At 35.6% G+C, this 13,652-nt stretch overlaps 1 protein-coding gene across 1 annotated transcript; it reads right to left on the bottom strand.

The window, feature by feature from the left end:
* Positions 1 to 1,089: 1,089 nt before the first annotated feature.
* On the bottom strand, positions 1,090 to 6,736 carry LOC149219709 (ABC transporter G family member 11-like). The gene is made up of 11 exons (XM_089384457.1): positions 6,087 to 6,736; positions 4,805 to 4,884; positions 4,385 to 4,674; positions 3,821 to 3,992; positions 3,607 to 3,729; positions 3,372 to 3,500; positions 3,073 to 3,267; positions 2,888 to 2,974; positions 2,497 to 2,769; positions 1,776 to 1,883; positions 1,090 to 1,694 (listed from the first exon to the last, which is right to left on the bottom strand). The coding sequence occupies exons 1-11, from the start codon at positions 6,445 to 6,447 to the stop codon at positions 1,365 to 1,367; spliced, it is 2,148 nt and encodes a 715-aa protein (XP_089240583.1). The 5' UTR covers positions 6,448 to 6,736; the 3' UTR covers positions 1,090 to 1,364.
* Between the last annotated feature and the right edge of the window lie 6,916 nt (positions 6,737 to 13,652).

Below are 13,652 nucleotides of genomic sequence, written 5' to 3'. Positions count from 1 at the left end.
CACACTAAGAACCTCTCACTGTCACAACCCCTAGAGAAATCTAAATTTGCATGCTTGATCACTCTAGGCTATATTGAAGTGAAAGGGACTTTTGTGGCAAAGAGTGTTCGATGGAATTAGGAGGCTATCAAACAAATGCTAGGCTAGAAGAATGATTCTCTAAGGATGTGCTCTCTTTCAACGATCACTACTTATGGTGGTGATGCAAAGAAATAACCTATTCAAAGATTACTTGGTTCTCAATCAACGGGCTAATCAAAGGAAGCATTTGCTTCCCTAAATACTTATATGGAAATCACAGGAAACACTAAAAGGATTAGGAAACTCTAAAAAGAGGAGTTCAAACTAATGAGAATAGAGAAAAGGGTGCAAAATATAATTCCTTTTCCTTTTCCCTGAAAGTTGGGTTTCTCATGTTCACAAACTTGGGTTTCCCTGAAAGTTGGGTTTCAAATCACCTGGTTATCATGAAAGGGAGGTTAAATTAGGTGGTGCCCAACAACACAAAATATAGATTCAAATGGAAGGAAGATCAATTCCCCAAAGAATAAGAGAGAGAGCCACGATAGTTGTTCATGGTCAGAAAACCCAAGCAAAAGATGGTCACCTATCGATGGAGGGAATCAACCAAGACAGTCCAGCAATGAGGATCACTGTTTGAGGAGGAAGAACACACTCCTTCAATCCAGAGATAAGTGGGAAGAAGAACAAGCTGAATCCTGCTAAACAAATATATCAATTAAGCCAGTATTCAATGTTCCCTGAAGGAGCCTGGGCAACACTCCCAATTCTTGTCATTCAAGTTTAACAAGCTCAGCTATGCAAGAAGAAAGATTTTATGGAGAACATTAGATTCATGAGATGAGGCGCTAAATGGTGTAGAGAAAATTAATTAATCTCAAATAGAAATTCCAAATCTGTAGTTTGGCACTAAAACTATTTGTGTGATGGATCTGGAAAAAAAGCTCATCATAGTCAAAAGTTTAACCAAACCAACATAGCTTAAGAGAAATATTTGATTTGGATACATTTCCATATCAATGCATCATTCCATAAATCGTAAATTAAACCCTAATAATAATTGCAATCTGACTTACAAGTCCCGGACTTCTGGCTTTCTTATTTCTAAGAAGATTACATGAATAGTCTAAGGCAAAGTTCAAACATAGATTGCTGTTTACTTTGTAGTTCTATACATGCATGCAGACATGGTTTTTCGAAATCTGAAATGGTTATCCTTGCATGGACATCAGTGAATCCATATTCTACATACAAAAAAGCCAATCATGGCTTTATAGGTTAGATAAAGTCGGCCATTGTTCAGTAGGAAAGTCCTTGCACACAACCAAACTTGTGTTTTTGGTTCAAGATGGAGAGGATCCTGCTTCACCAGAATGGCCAGGTGGAGTAGGCCTTACGGTGTTCATGGAGACCTGCTTTCCCGATGACCTCATCTTGTGCTTTGCATAGCGTGCTCGCAAGGAAGGGCCAATCTTCTCGTTGTATTTGATCATAAGAAAGAAGATCATGCGGTAAATAAAAATCATTGAGAATATGATGGCCAAGTCGAACCATTTGGACCGCTTTGTATTGATTTCAAACACATTTTTTAAGATATATTCACCACTGATTTTGGGCATTCCTTCAATCTGCGGTTTGAAATATATTCCAAGCAAGTCGTTCTTGTATTGGCCCTGCATAAAATCAGGGACAACATCAGTTTGCCTGAACAAAAATCATCAATAAATCAGGCACATTGGAATTGTTATGTGCACCTGCAATGCCCAAGAGTTGAAGCTAATATATGACATGGGATAGCGCCAAACTGGTTTGGGGAGATCTTTCAGAAAACGAAAAAATCCAGCAACCAGCATGTATATTCCCTGTTAGAAAACAAAACATAAGTACCAGCAGTAAACATGATTCCAAACCAACAAAAAAAAAGTATCAGAAGTAAACATGATTCCAAACAATTTATATAAGTTAAATTTTAAAATCTGACAATTTTCTTTAGTAATATTATGGGCAATGTAGCCTACAGGTGCTACGAAGTATTATGTAAACCATAAAATTCAAAATTCAAATCCACCGTAAATCAAGCCAACACTAAAAAAAATAATACCATAATACCAGCAATGCTATAACAATCAAATTACAAGGACATCGAATAAGGTGATATTTTGCAATCATATTAATCACATTACAAGGACATACAGTAAGGTGATATTTTACAATCATATTACAAGGAAATAGAGTAAGGAAATACCCTTAACAGTACATTAATAAATGGATCAAGTATGACAGCCATGGTTTGAACCAAGTTAATGGATCAAGTATGACAACACCCAGGTTTGAAACAAGTCAAGAACATGGTATATATATGCTTCTCAACAACTTTTACAACTTCAACAGTGCTGGTATTAGTTCATACATGCATGCATGTACAAATTGACAGCTCAATAATATGTAACATTTATTTTAATGGTATCTACTTACCAGGATTCCTGCTCCTGTGATGATTCCCATCAAGAAATTGGGCACCAAGGTGGCCACTGTCATCATCAAGCTCTCAACAACGGCCATGCAAGAGAAGAGGTTCAGCACAAAATATAAATAGTGAGTAAATCCAGGATGCAGTTTCACCATGTAGTAGGTGATTGTCCCGGATATTGTTGCAACAAGTGCCAGATATGGCATTGAAGACAGCGTGTTGGCAATAACAAAAGCAAGCACTCCGTAGTGTCCATTGAACCTTTCACGCTGAAAAACCTGTGGATTGGAACACAAATTTCTGTCAGAAATCCTCTGTGCTCCAGAATCCTCATGACACCCTGCAAATTTCTTAACAATGCATAACTACATTATACATAACAATTATTGATGATACCTTCATATCCTCCACAAAAGAAGGGAATCCTCCAATGGACATGAATGTCATGAATCCAGAAACATAGGACGCACAGGAACCTCTGGCCTGCAAGAAAAAAACAAACAATTTTCTCTTACCTATACAAATAAAATCTCTATCCATGGTTTTTCAGTTTATATGAATTCATGGATTTAGAATCTTACCAAAATAGCAGTATAATCAGTTCCAACGTTGTAGTATATGGTTCCAATGCAGATTGTCACGAATGTGTATATTACAACTCGTAACCAGTAGTATCCAACATCTCTAGTCATATTAACGAAAGATCGTTTTGTCAAAGTATAACACTGCATCAAGAAACTAGCTTGACTTCCGTTCGATTCTAGCACCGTTCCTTTCTGTAAGCCAAAATGCAAAACGTGTTAAAAGTTACATAATAGTATACAGATTTGGCTTGGACATGGGGAGCTCTGGCCTACTGCCCAAATAAAATGGTACTCACAATTTGTGATATTTCATGAACCCTCGCAGCTGTCAGCATTGCATACTCAGAGGAATTATAATGATCCATCAAAATTCTTATGGCTTGGCCTGTGCTTATCTTGTCAAGAGGGTCATTCAATTCCGTGGCCTGCAGAAGTATCACTCTATATGAGACTCTATCAAATTGAAGCAGGGGATCCAGGGAGTCCAACCTATGACGTTGCAGAGAAATTTACAGTTTGCTGATAACTTACTCTGAGCCTGTACGATCCCTTCAGAGTAGCTTTGACCCTGTCGAAATCCGAATTAATGCAACGAATGAAATGATCTGAAGGATTTCTCAGTGGAGGGCATGGGAAACCGGCTTGTTCAAAGAACTGTTTCAATAAGAGAAACAAAAGACAAATTAAGTATTTCAATATCAGTCGATGCAAAACCAGTTTTTCATCATCTGAAACAATAAAATACCTCGTGGGCAGATCTTGTTTCGCCAAAGTAGACAGTCTGCCCTCCAGACAGGAGATACAGGTAATCAAACAAGGTAAACACTTCACTGCTGGGCTGGTGAATGGAAGCAATCACAGTCCTTCCATCGCGGGCTAGATTTCTAAGAGTTTGTGTGACGAAGAACGCCGAAGCACTGAGACAATACGCCATGAAACATGAAATACATATATCTGAATGGTTTTTATAGATTGTTTATTTTTACAAATATATCGTGTCACTCGCAGAGAATTGATCGATCGAGATAAAAACCATTCTGAGCAGATAAAAACCATTAGAAGCTATTAGCCAATATAATCCCAATTGATAGTTGTTTTAATAATTATCTCTACCCTAGTTTTATATAAAAATGATTTTTTTTTATGAACTCAAATTTTATTACCAATTCAATTTTACCTAGATAATTTAATAAAAACATTCTACTCTCCTGATTTCAAATTTGAATAGAGTAACAGGTACACCAAATACTTCAATGAAATTTAGTGGGAGACATGAAAACTATGAATGAAATATATTTAGCAGAATCACCTATCAAGACCACTGGTTGGCTCATCCAGAAATAGCAAACGAGGGCGCATGAGAATCTCCAGAGCAATGCTAACGCGCCTCTTCTCTCCACCACTCAATCCTCGCAGATGCCAATTTCCAATCGGAGTGTCTGCACAATCCTGAAGACCCATTTCCATAATGGTGCTCTCAACAATGGCCATCTTCTCCTCTCGAGGCATTTTGTCCGGAAGCCTGATATGGGCAGAATAGTGGATTGACTCTCGAACCGTTAGAGTGCCGATGAGGGTATCTTCTTGAGTAACATAAGCCTGCACGGAGAATCCATCCATAGCAAAATTAATGAATCATCAATAACCCTGACCCTGACTCAGTACACGACAGCCATAGACATGCAACCGTGCATAATAATCCCAATAGCTTAAAATAGGATATACTTACGACAGTTCCATACGAAAGCGTCCGCCTTCTGCCATTGACAAGGATTTCTCCTGTCTGAAAACTATTCTTGGACAACCTCCCTGAACAAGTTAATCATCTTAGAAAGAATAAGACCATGCGAAAAATTCACAGTAATGTGAACAACTCAAATCACTCAGGTGCTTTTTCAATAAGATTACAAAGACTGATGCAAATGAGTTTAGATTTAGCATTTTTTTTAAGTGTAATGAGAATTTTGTGAAGAATTAGCAACTTCCAAATACCACTCTAACTAAAATACTTTAAATTACTCTAACTAAAATACTTTAACAAATTCAAATTTAACATTAAAATATGACATTATTGAGATTTGTTAATGCTCATTAACCAGGGAAACACAAGCACTAGCAACTAGCAAGCATGGATGATGCCAAATTCACTCAAAGCAAAACATATAACTACATGAGGCCAAATTCACACCAGGCAAAACATATAACTACATGATGCCAAATTCACACCAAGTAAAACATATAACTACAACCACTAAACCTTTTTTAATAAGCTTCTTCTTCCTTTTACGTGGGTTTAATCAGTTCATATTTAGCAACTAGATATAACATTAGAGATATTTATGAACACGATTCAATTTACCGAATTTTCGCTATCACATAGGTTAATGAGAATTCAAAAGGGTTGAGCCACAGCATATCACTGACAGGACCTACAACCTGGTGCGCAAGCTATATTGATTATCAATTTGCATTAACTAGGAACAAGTTAAACTTGGTATGGGTAATAGTTTATATTAACTACTTACTTTCACAAGGCATTTAAACAAATAAACAGACATTTAAAACAGCTATTTGGAGCTGATGTTTTATTTATTATTAAAAAAAAATAACTTATTTTGAATAGATTTTGCAATAATATGTGTAATGGATTTGTAATTTTAGTGATAGAGACTTTTACAGTTAATCATATGGTTAGAAATTTTCAGAATAACACTCTAAAATATTTGCCATCTGTATAACACATATTACGGTGTTATTTCAGAAATCTCTAACAAAATTTGTAATTCTTCTGCATAAAAAAGAATATATACACTTTATGCATTATTAAAGACGGGAAAGCCAAAGTATACACTCCATCCATTCATCACCAAAACCTAAAAACCAACTCTTTAATAATAAATAGAGTGTAAACTAAAAATATCTAACCGATTACATATCCACTACACAGATTATTCAGAAATTCTATTCAAAATAAACAAACTGTGGAAATCCTCACTCTCTTAATAACTCACCTGCTAAACTGTCAAGGAGAGTAGATTTCCCAGACCCAGAAGGCCCCATGATGGCCATAATAAAGCCAGGCTCAGCATACCCTGTCAAGCCTTGGAGAACTCTATGCGGCTCTCCTTTAGCATTGGTGACAGTAACAGTCAAGTCCTTCCATGTCAACCACACAGAGAGGTCTTCAATCTGTGTAGTATCAGTGGTATTTTTCCAGAGAGATTGGCTGAGAGGACTCAAGCCACCCGACATGTTGTTCATGGCCGCTTCAATTTCCAGCGCACTGTGGCCAGCTCGAGCTCTAGCTGCATCTGCATCTCCATCTCCACCTCCACCATCACCACCATTGTAGTGTGAAAACGAAGGGGCCATATCAATGGCAGTCCTTGCAGTGAAGGACCTGCGACGAGGTAACGCGTGTTCCGCCAGTTCTGCTGTTTTATCACCACCCCAGGATCGACTCCTGCCGACGATTTATTGTTCTCCAAAACCTCCGATCACAGCGCACAGCAACAAGAGTCGAGTCTCGTTTCGTTTGGAATAAAATGCAGGCAATGTATCGAATTTGGGTTCAAACATATAGCAGAGCTCGGTTATGGATCAGATCGGACCTGCCATGGCCAACGCCTCAAACAAAAAGAAGAAAAACTAACCTCGAATACATCTAAAATTCGGCATCACCAACGTAACATTAATAGCAGGTTCAGGTGATTCGACGTTTGGAAGCGTTGACCAAAGCCTAAATAATTAATTGCCAAATCCTTTTCTGACAGGGTTCTACGATCCAGGCAACCGCCCCACCTACCCGACAACACGAGGCTTTAAGGCCTCCTCGCCTCTCTCATTAACGCCGGCGGGAGTACGTGCCCCGTCCGGAGCATATAAATTCAAACACCGCCATCGTCCACGCCGGATTCCATAAAAATTGCAGGCGTTGCTTCATCGGAAAATCCGGGCTCTCATTAATAATGGCTTCGCCACTGGCATGGGCCAAATCATCATTTATCACTAACTGACCGCCATTCAAAGATCAGAGAAGGTGGAGCTGAATGGGTACGTGCCTCATTAATGAAGGCCAACGCTAGCAGCCATGCCTCTTTCCTAAATTATACTATTCACACTATTATTATTGTTCGTTCCTTGTGAAATGCAAAACAAAAGCCGAAAGTTGGGTTCCTTTCCTCACGCATGCAAAACAAAAGCCGAAAGTAAACGTTGCGGTGGGGGTGATCTGGTGTGTAAATTTCTGACAGTACACAAAGATTCGAATTTTAAATGTGAACTCATCAACTCGCAAGTTTTAGAAACAAAGTCGCAGACTCCAAAGCATTGTTACCTGCTGTTGCACATGCTGCAACTTATTACGGCGTGCTGGCCATATTGTTGGATAGATAGCGTTGGGATTTCATGACAGGAATGTCGTTATATAAATAATAATAGTAGTGTTGTTTCTTAGTAATTTGGGCCATATAGGGGATTGAAGTATCAATTCATGAGATTGTTTTCGATATAATAATGCATTTAACATCTCCATTAATGGGAATTGGATTGTTCGATGTTAAAATTTCATTTTGCTAGTAAGTTGGAATTAGATTGTTCGATGTTAAAATTTCATTTTGCCGGTAAGCTGTAGTATAATCAGATGCTTATTTGTCTTGAAAAATTTTATAGAAATTTTAGTTAGGATGGGTTTTGTAAATTTAGGTTATAGCTTTAAAATTCTAAGATTTTGAGTGTTTTTTCAGGTTATTGATGGTATCGAATCCATTTACACCATAAAAACATGATCCAAACATTTTTACCATAAAGTTTAAAAAAAAAATTACCTAAATTTTGACCACTTTTAAGCCTCAAAGTAATAAGATAGATTGATGTTAAAATTTCAATGAATTAATTAAAATGAATTTTTATAAATTTGAAAAATGCTTATTATTGAAGTAATAAAAATATTTAAATCATTTCATATTTAAATTATTTATTATATTAGCAGTCATATAAATTGAAAGCAGATAAATGTTAATAGTAGCCATATAAATTGAATAGGATAAATATCAATAAACATTAAAAAATATATATATACTTTTTAATCTATGTCTCCTCAGAATTTGTAATACCATATCAAAGTAGAAGTAACAAACACAGTGTAAATTTTAAAAAGCAAAGCAAAATTAATTTGAAAACTTTTAATTTCAATCATTAAAAAAATGATTTGAAAACATTTAATTTTATTTATTAAATTATACATTAAAAATATTCTTAAATTATTAAATCTAAAATAACAACACAATTGTTATTTTTAAAAAATAGAAATTCTAAAATCCTCTTCTAAAAAACCAATGTTTATATGAATTAGCTTTAACAAAATTTATACATTACATTTTACTAATAAGTAATAATTAGAGAAAATAATAATAATAAGTAGATTTATAAATAAAATATTAATAACATAAAATTTATTATTATTATTATTATTATTTTTAATTTATTAAATTTAAAATATATATTTTTTAATATTGGGAAAAAAATAAAATTAAAATGAGTTTTTGCTTTTATATAATTAATTATAGACATTTTTGTTATTTTTTGAAATTTATTTTTTTACATTTTAATTCGTGCGTTATCCATTTATTTTAATAATTTTATTGGAACATAAAATGCAAATTTATTTTATTTTTAATAATTTTGAACCTAAATTTTAGTAAAAAATTGTTTATTGGATTTTTAATTATGGTTAATTAAGTTATTATAGAATGTTGCATTTATTTTAATAATTTTATTGGAACATAAAATGCAATTTTGAACCTAAATTTTAGTAAAAAATTGTTTATTGGATTTTTAATTATGGTTAATTAAGTTATTATAGAATGTTGCATTTATTTTAATAATTTTATTGGAACATATAATGCAAAGTTATTTTATGTTTAATAATTTTGAACCTAAATTTTAGTAAAAAATTGTTTATTGGAATTTTAATTATGGTTAATTAAGTTATTATAGAAGATTGAATTAAAATATTTTGAATAATAATAATAATAAGTTTTAAAAGTTTATAAGACTTTCTTACAAATAGTCATTACTCTTCATTTTTTTTTTTAAGATTATAAGAAAGCCCTAAAATCCCCTGAAGAAAAAAAGAGAAACCTCTTGTTGGATAAGGAAAAGGAATGGAGGCTAAAATGCAAAGCTTTATGGCTCAAAGTTGCAGATGAAAACACGGTGTTTTCATAGAGTCGTCAATCACAGAAAGGTGATTAACACAATCTAGGAAATAACAAGATCTGGTGGAACAATAGCATCCAAATTTAAGGACATTGTCGATGAAGGATGTTGCTACTTCAAATACATCTTCAAAAAAAGTGATCGCACAAGCATTCAAAAAAATGATCGCACAAACATTGAGAAAATTTTCCAAATGGATGGTAATTTCCTAAGATTTGTTACTAAGCAAGAAAATTTGGATATTTTAAGGGAGGTCTCTGTTAAAGAGATTGAAATGGTTTTAAAGTGTTTCCAAAAAGACAAAAGTCCTCATCCAAATGGACTCCCCATATAATTTTATTTGGCTTGCTTCGACTTCATTGGGAGCAATCTAAAAGAAGTCATAGAATACTCCAAAGTAAATGGAAGGATCCTTGCTCCATTCAACTCCACTTTCCAGACTCTCATTCCAAAATCGTATAAGGTTGATTCTTTTGACAAATTCTAGCCTATCTCACTTTGCAATTCAATTTACAAAATCAGCTCAAAGATTATTGCTTCAAGACTTGAGTCCATTCTCTCGGAACACGTTTCCCTTGAAAATTTTGGTTTCCTAAAGGATTTCCAAATTCATGAGGCTATCTGTAACATCCCCTTGCTGATTTTCCATGTAAATAAAATAAGACCAAGGTCATGGGACACATATTCCAAGTTGAATGGTGGGTAAATATTATAGTGGGCATCACTTGTGGTTTAATAATGGCTATGGAAATTGGCAAAGGCATTAAAAAGGCAAAGAAACAATAATTGACATTTAATTATGAAAATAAAAGAAAATAGGAGAAATTGAAGGTGAAGAGACACAAATTTGCATGCAAGGGAAATTAGAGGGAAAATGAAGGAAAATGAAGAAAAAATGAGACATCAATAATAAAAAGGCATTAGAGAAACAGTTCATGGCTTTTTATAGTTAATTTTGGTTCTCTCATTCCACATTATCATACTCTCATACTCTCATACTCTTGCACACTTAGAGAATTCTTTAAGCTTTCTTGGATCATTCTAGCATTCACTTGAATTTGGAAAAAGCAAGCAAGGAAGCATAAGGAGATAGTTGGATCAGTAGCTACAACAGGATTACTTTGCAGGTAGTAGGTTGCATGTGTGATCTCCATGTTGGTTTTTGGATGCATGGTATATGCACATGGTTCCTTAGCTATGTGTTGTCATTGGCATGGATATTTTCTTGGATTAATAGTGGTTTCAGCCTTGCCTTGCCATTTCCTAGATAGCCATGACATAGTGGGTTCCACTTGTGGCTTAATAATGGCTATGGAAATTGGAAAAGGCAAAGAAACAATAATTGGCATTTAATTATGAAAATAAAGGAAAATAGGAGAAAATGAAGGTGAAGAGACACAAATTTGCATGCAAGGGAAATTAGAAGGACAATGAAGGAAAATGAAGAAAAAATGAGAAATCAATAATAAAAATGCATTAGAGAAACAATTCACGGCTTTTTATAGTTATTTTTGGTTCTCTTATTCCACATTCTCATACTCTCATACTCTTGCACACTTAGAGCATTCTTGGATCATTCTAGCATTTACTTGAATTTGGAAAAAGCAAGCAAGGAAGCGTAAGGAGATAGTTGGATCAGTAGCTACAACAGGCTTACTTTGCAGGGAGTAGGTTGCATGTGTGATCTCCATGTTGGTTTTTAGATGCATGGTATATGCATGTGGTTCCTTAGTTATGTGTTGTCATTGGCATGGAGTTTTTCCTGGATTGACAGTGGTTTCAGCCTTGCCTTGTGATTAGATATTGATCCAAGACTTTAATGATAGCTCAAATTTCAAAGTGTTCGAAAGAGTGTCGAACCTGAGCGATCGGATAGATCTTGCCTTCCTGATTTCGGTGTCGTGAATGGTTCGAAAAACCGACACCGTATGAAGGAGTTATCGCAATTTGAAAAAGTCCAGTAAACTGCAATTTCCAAGAATAAATTGATTTTTGGGAAATAATAAAAAAAGAATATTCCAAGTAATATTCCCCAAAATATTCCTTTTGGCTGACCAATCAGGTGCTGACACGTGGCAAGCCTAGAGGTCGCCACGTGGCCCTGGAATGGTATGGCAAAATTTTGTTGGGGTTTGATGGAATCGAACCCATGACCTCTGGCGAGGCAAACTAGCGCGCTACCAACTCGGCTCTACAATGTTTCTTAACATATAATGGTCACATGTTATATTTAAGTTTTAACGGGTTGTAGTTTGGGGGTTAGGACCGCTAGCGGTCCCATAAGACCTGGTCACATGTCCACGACAATGTCGATTGCCAACAAATCGCCAACCTTAACGGTCTTATCCCCTAACCACCGGCGGATTAACCACTCGCATGCGCGCCAAATGGTTACGGTAACCGCCAGCTCCGACAGTTAGTTTGGCAGAGCACTAAAAAAGGCAGATTTTGCCAAATTAACTACAGTTAAGTGCAATTAACCAAAATTAGTGGAGGATCTCTAGGGAAAATTGCCTAAAGGCACTCCAAAAGCAGTTTTCGACCTAAGAGAGTGAAACAAGAGGCTAGATAGGCTAATTGAAGCCTTCTGACACCAATAAAATAGTCCAGAGAAGCTAAAGAAGCCATCTTCAAGGAGATTTTCGTCCAGGGAGATTTTGGAGCTCATGGCCATTAGGGGTTGGAGGCAGTTGCAGGAGCTACCAGTATTCGTTCTCAATGAACCAACAGTCATTTCTGATTGTAATGAGCCTTCTAAATCCATTAAAGGGGTTTACAGAAGCATCTGAAGACTTCTAAAGGCTGAGATGCTACAAGGAAGTTTCAGGCAACCAAGTGCCAACTGTGAAGGTAGGCCTAGATTGGGGATGCAGTGCTTATTTTGAACAAATGAATAGTTTATTGTTGATGTCTGATATGTGCTAGAGACAGTAGAAGAGGTTTCAGAGATAGTTGAAGAATTCTGAAGGAGTTAGTGCCATCAAGAAGCTCAGGGTAGCTCAGTGCACCGATTGAAGGAATCAAGTCTAAAGGACCTTAGATCTGTTTGCAAAGTGATAACAACCATGACAGGGATATAGATGGTTTTCTAAGCCCATTGGTTCAGTTCAGTAACCTTTGGAGTTGAGTGTGGAACTTGTAAAAGAAACTTTGCCATAATCTCAAAGAGCCAATTTAAGACGACAAAAGCTCAAGGAGACGTAGCCCACGACATTCAGGTGAACTCCTTGATTAATTTTGTTGTTATGTGTTGATGTTTATTTTCTAAATTATATGGTTGTTATGTATGTTTAATATCAGTAGAAACAAATCGACTTAAATCACTTAAACAGTTAAAAACAAACAAAGACATACACCTGTTTCAAGTACTTAATTCTGCAATTGTCAACATAAGCTAGATCATATATTTGTAAGCTTTGGAGTGGGAGGTTCTTGTAAGCATAACAAGTTGTTAAACCCTCATTTCAGATCAGGTGATATCGGAGCAGGATTCTTGATTGACAGAGCAAAAGATTGCTTGTTTAACTTGATAGGTGTTTAAATAGTACAAATGATTCTACTGTTTGATTGTTTGTAAATTGATTATTGTTTGAGTTTGCAAAGGTGAAGGAAAAGCTACTGAAAGCTAAGTCCAGGAGAGGACAAGAAGGAAGAAGGTCTGAAGGAATTCTCCTTACCCAAAGGACCTCAAGGCAACCCTTGAAGCATAAGAGGGTTTGTTTACAAAAGGTTGCTTGAATAAGAATTTGATTCTACTGCCATCTAGTTCAAAAATTTGTCATTAGTTCTTTGAAAGCTTTGTGAATTTTGTTGAAGTTCTTTTGTTCATTTTTATAATGACAACTTCTACAAGTGAGTTTTCCAAATCCTCCTCTTTCACAAGATTCTTTGATGAAGACATGAAGTGAGACTTGTTCATCATGATGGATATGGTGAGAGAAATGTATGAGGATGAAAGGAAGAGCACCAGACTTCGAGAGCAGTTGAATTCCATGAAGGAAGAGAAGCAATTGCTTTCTGATAAATTGCAAGAAATGGAGAGTCAACTTCATATTGCAAATATGAATCTAGAAAGGATGCATGAGTTGGAGACACAACTCCTTGTTTCCAAAGAAGCCTTAGTCAAGTATTAGCTTGAAGAATAGGTAAATAATTCTAGTTTGTCTTCAATTTCCTCTAAGAATGTTTATGTTGGTTCTTTTGAAAAACATACAAGAGGCATAGGGTCCAAGTTAATGTCCAAAATGGGCTATGAAGGAAAAGGATTGGGCAAACATGCACATGGCATTGTTGAACCAATAATGGTTGAGGAAAGGCCTAAGTATTTGGGTCTTGGCTATGGACACTCTTATGGAGAA

Source organism: Pinus tabuliformis, chromosome Q (assembly GCF_031772625.1).
Source record: "Pinus tabuliformis cultivar Carrire ecotype Pingquan chromosome Q, CPIR1, whole genome shotgun sequence".
Classification (NCBI taxonomy): domain Eukaryota; kingdom Viridiplantae; phylum Streptophyta; class Pinopsida; order Pinales; family Pinaceae; genus Pinus; species Pinus tabuliformis.
The sequence above is the reverse complement of the archived record's forward strand: the minus strand, read 5'-3'. Positions and strand labels throughout refer to the sequence as shown.